This window comes from Octopus bimaculoides, chromosome 16 (genome assembly GCF_001194135.2).
Source record: "Octopus bimaculoides isolate UCB-OBI-ISO-001 chromosome 16, ASM119413v2, whole genome shotgun sequence".
In the NCBI taxonomy this organism is placed as follows: Eukaryota; Metazoa; Mollusca; class Cephalopoda; order Octopoda; family Octopodidae; genus Octopus; species Octopus bimaculoides.
The window spans coordinates 50,263,655-50,268,802 of record NC_068996.1 but is presented as its reverse complement, the minus strand read 5'-3'; the positions used below and the strand labels follow the sequence as shown (position 1 = coordinate 50,268,802).

Genomic DNA, 5,148 nt, shown 5'->3' with positions numbered 1-5,148 from the left:
GTAAAAATATGTGACACTTATTCAGTAGCCATGATAAAACTCCGAGTTTCGGATGCCAGGGTGGGAGCCCACGCCAACATCTCTTCAGTTATCCGGCCAATTTGTTTTTAACGGTCATTTTTCACAGGAATTTTCAATTGGCCGGATAACTAAAGCGATGTTGGCGTAGGCTCCCACCCTGGCATCTGAAACTCGGAGTTTTATCATGGCTACTGAATAAGTGTCATATTTTTACAGATAAATTCCTCTATTTGCATAATATCGAGGTCTCTTTCTTTCTTATGTTGTCCTTCCTGTCAAATATATATATAATATATATATTCTATTAAATTATATATATATATAATTTAATAGAATTTTATTTTTAAATATATGCACAGGTATGTAGTTATGGAGTTTTGCTTCCCGTTCATGTGATTTTAGATTCAGTTCCATTTCGTAGCACCTTGGACAAATGTCTTCTGAAGCCATACACTGATGGAAACTGAAGTATCGCATTGTGTGTGTGCGTATGTGTGCATATGTATATACATGTGTGTGTGTGTATATTTATATACATATGTATATGTATGTGTGTGTATATATCTATATGTATGTATGTATGTATGTCATCATCATCATCATTTAATGTCTGTTTTCCATGCTGGCATGGGTTGGACCATGTGACTGGAGACTGGTAAGCCAGGAGGTTGCACCAGGCTCCAATCTGACCTGGCAGTATTACTACAGCTGGATGCCCTTCCTAACACCAACCGCTCCAAGGTGTAGTGAGTGCTTTTTACGTGCTACTGGTACAGGAGCCAGTGGGGGGGGGGGGCTGGCATCGACCATGTTCGGATTGTGCTTTTTACATGCCACCAGCACAGGAAGCCAGTCCGGCAGCTCTGGCAGCGACCCACCCATGAATGAATGGTAATTATTGCATGCCACCAGCACTGGTAACGGCCACAACAACAATTTCCATTTGATTCTGATTGATTTGATTTTGATTTTACTTGACTCAGTATGTCTCCTCAAGCATGGCATGTTACCTAATGATTGAAAGGTACCTTTTGAGTGGGCTGGTTATGCAATACTGGCTTAGGCTACGGCTGTGATCTCACTTTCCTTGCCGGGTCTTCTCAATCACAGCAGATCTCCAGAGGTTTTGGTCTTTCGTCTCTGTCTTGCCTCTGTCTTGCCATATCTTCCTGGGTCTCCCTCTTCCACGGGTTCCCTCCACTGTTAGAGTGCAACACTTCTTCACACAGCTCTCCTCATCCATACACAACACATAACCATACCAGTGCAGTCGTCTCTCTTGCACACCACATCTGATGCTTCTTATGTCCAACATTTTTCTCAGGGCGCTTACACTCTGTCGTGTGTGTGCACACTGACATTACACATCCAACGGATCATGCTAGCTTCATTTCTTTCGAGCCTATGCCTGCGCATGTCTTCAGCCGTCCCGGCCCATGCTCCACTGCCGTGAAGCATGGCAATTCGCACACATGCATTGTACAATCTACCTTTCACTCTGAGTGAGAGGCCCTTTGTTACCAGTAGAGGTAGGAGCTTTCTGAACTTTGCCCGGGCTATTCTTATTCTAGTGGCAATGCTCTCTGAGCATCCACCCTCACTACAGACTTGGTCACCCAGGTAATGGAAGCTATCAACTACTTCTAGTTTCTCTCCCTGTCATGTGATGGAATCAGTTTTCTGAGCATCTGCGGTGCTTATTGCTCCTGTGCATCTGCCGCACACAAAAGCTACCTTCCTGGTTAACCTTCCTTTGGTGTTGCTGCACCTCTTATGCATCCATAGCTCTTACACTGGGTATATCTAATGGAGTTTCTACCTACATCTTTTCTACAGGCCATCTACCTGAAGGGGTGTGTGATGTGTTCACCATGTATATATTTATATAATATATATTTGTGTGTGTGTGTGTGTATGTATATGTGTGTATATATATATATATATATATATATATATATATATATATGAAATTAAATAAATGACAAAAGAACAGAGAAAATTAAGCAATGTAGTTCATATTATGCTCTGTACTCAACTAACATCTTATCCTGAAGCAAAGCACATGTATATTAAGCTCTAACTCTAGTTTGTTAGTATTGTCACTTAACATTACCAGTCATATACGGAATGTATGTGTTTCATTTATGCACTTTATTGACTGTGAGATTGCATCAGGTGAAAAGTGTTTTTAAGACATCAAATGTTAAAAAACCCTGTATATTTCAAACCAAGACAACTTTCCCCATAGGTGAACAAGAACAATGGATATCAGTATGTCACTGTTATTTCATTTCTTCAGCATCATATACCCTAGGCGTCACCTCAAAATGAATTAGAATCACAGGTCCAACGTAAATATTCAAATAGTGTAGAGTCTATTTGTTAATGTGCAACAGTAACCACAGAATTAATGCTGAACTTGCATTATTAGAACCATTTATAATTCAAAATTTAAGAGCATAGAAAAAATGCCATGTGGTAATTGGTTCTGCTGCAGGCAGCTTTTATCTTTCCTCCTTTTAGGGGGTCATTAATCAATCAAATTGACCCCAATAGATGTCTAATATTTTATTTTACTCCTTCCACCAAATTTCAGGCTCTGTGCCTGTGCTAGAAATAGTTATTTAGGGCAGTGGATTCATGGAATTATTCAGACTAAATTACCACAATGTACTTGTTCTGGCTCTAAACGACGAGGCTTCCTTTCCGTTTCCATCTATCAAGCCCCTCACAGGGCTATACTAGAAGACAATTGACCAAGGTGCCATGCAGTGGGGCTGAAGCCAGGAAAATATATATTTTATTTCTATTTTAATGGTGATTCCTAACATGGCCACAACCCTCAAGTTGAAATTTAAACTCAGAATAAAAAGGCAACTTTGCTTTTCATCCTTTTGGTGGTGGGGAGGCTTGACAAAATTAAATGCCAGTCAATTACTGTGATTGATTTAATTAATTAACCCCTCATACCTCAAATATTTTGCCCTGTACCTACATTAGAAACAATTATCTCAAGACGTCAGTTGTTTTACAACTTTCCCATTTTTCATCCCTTGCAAATTTTTGTTTAAGGGTTGCGGCCATGCTGGGTATCACCGTTAAAATAGAAAGAAAATAAATAGATAAAAATATTTTCCTGGCTTCAGGTTCGGTCCCACTGCACAACACCCTGGTCAACTGTCTTCTACTCTAGCCCTGTGAGGGGATTTGGTAGATGGAAACTAAGAAAAGCTTGTTGTGTGTGTGTTTGTGTCTGTGTCTGTGTCTGTCTGTCTGTCTGCCTATGTGTTTGTCCCATACAACTGCTTGACAACCAATGTTGGTTTGTTTACATCACCATAACCTAGCAGTTCAGCAAAAGAGATCGGTTGATTAAGTACCTGGCTTAAAAAAAAAAGAAAAGTTTTGAGATTGATTTGTTCGATTAAAATTCTTTAAGGTGGTGCCCCAGCATGGCCATCGTCGAATTACTGAAACAAATAAACGATAAAAGATACCACTGACAAATCCCCGCCCCACCCCATTATCCACAACCAATGTCTGAGGGTCAATGTCATAAGCATTTGGTGGAACGAGTCTCTTTATTTGTTTATTTACTTTTAGAAACTTCTCCAGTTGAATATCTTAAGATAAATATTTGTAATGATTTCTCTTGCAGTGATGAAGATCCTTTTAAAAGCTGGTGAAACAACAACAACAACAGTGGAACAAAGGAAAAAAACAGTACAAAAGAGAAGAAAAAAATAAATTGACCAAAAATAATCTAATATTCTTCAAAATAAAATAAAATATTCAGTGACATAAAAAAAAGTATTTCAGATAAAAATTAGATATTCTTTATTCTATATATTGTTAAACTGTATATCATGCCAGTGAGTAAGTTTCTACATGGTAACTAGACTTACTAGACATAGCAGTCAAAACACCCTTCAATTCACACTCTCTGCTTAACCCTTTAGCATTCAGATTACTCTGGCAAATGCCGACATCATCAGCTCATGCCTCAAGTTCAAATTGCTTATTTATTCACATTATTTTGAATTAATCATGGCGTTAGGAAGGGCATCCAGCTGTAGAAACTCTGCCAAATCAGACTGGAGCCTGGTGTTGCCATCTGGTTTCACCAGTCCTCAGTCAAATCGTCCAACCCATGCTAGCATGGAAAGCGGACGTTAAACGATGATGATGATGATGATGATTATCTCAGAGCTTTAACATTTCAATGCTGGGATTGTTAATTGTGTAAATATAAGAAGCCAGATCAGACCAGTTTGAACATAAAATAGATAGAATATTTGAGCAGCCAGATATGGCTGGTTTATATGGAAGTACACATTAGATGTGCACACTTGAAATAAGCCATGTCAGATAAGAAGGCATAGCCATGATTAGAATCTCTTTCATCAGAAGTCTGCAGGAATGGGGCAGCTTGTCCTTTTTGTTTTTTGTTTTTCTCAAACATTGTTTATCTCAGACTACATTACTTAATATGTCTCACTTTTGCTGATGGTTACGTAATCTAAGGGAGATCTGCCTCTTGTTTCTAGTAGGTCAAAAAAACCATGTAGCAATTGGCTCAGGCGTTTTTATTTTATTTATTAATTCTATATCACAATTTGTGAACACTAGTATCCTTGGTAATGGGTTTAGAATAACCCAGTGACAAGTTCATTATATTTCTGACATAGAGGAATGCCACATTGGCTTTTCACCAATAAGTATAGGCAAAAGAGACACACACATACATGTACATATGTGTGTGTGTGTATAGGGCAAATGTCTTCTGCTATAACTTCGGACTGACCAAGGCCTTGAGAGTGGATTTAGTAGACAGGTACGACAAGAAGCCCATCATATATATGTTTGTGTGGGGTGGGGTATCTATGTATGTATGTAAATCTCTCTCTCTCAATTTTAAAATGACTTTTTTCAGTCAAAACGCTAAAAATAACTGACCAACAACAACAAAAAAAACAACCAAGATTCGACCAAATCCAAAAATAAACCCAAATACTAAGCGAACAAAGATGAACCATCCCACTTCCATTGCATGTGCACATGCACACACACATACACATGCTTACCAACCACATGGTTCCGGGTTTATTCCCACTGCGTGGCACCTTG

At 38.8% G+C, this 5,148-nt stretch overlaps 1 protein-coding gene across 1 annotated transcript in view; it reads left to right on the top strand.

The window, feature by feature from the left end:
• Positions 1-3,847, top strand: part of LOC106879644 (centriole and centriolar satellite protein OFD1) — a 79,141-nt gene extending 75,294 nt beyond the window's left edge. Inside the window, exon 27 of the mRNA XM_014929306.2 lies at positions 3,680-3,847. Within this exon, the coding sequence (XP_014784792.1) occupies positions 3,680-3,707 (28 nt within the window). The 3' untranslated portion in view covers positions 3,708-3,847. The remainder of the gene's footprint in view (positions 1-3,679) is intronic.
• Positions 3,848-5,148: the final 1,301 nt, after the last annotated feature.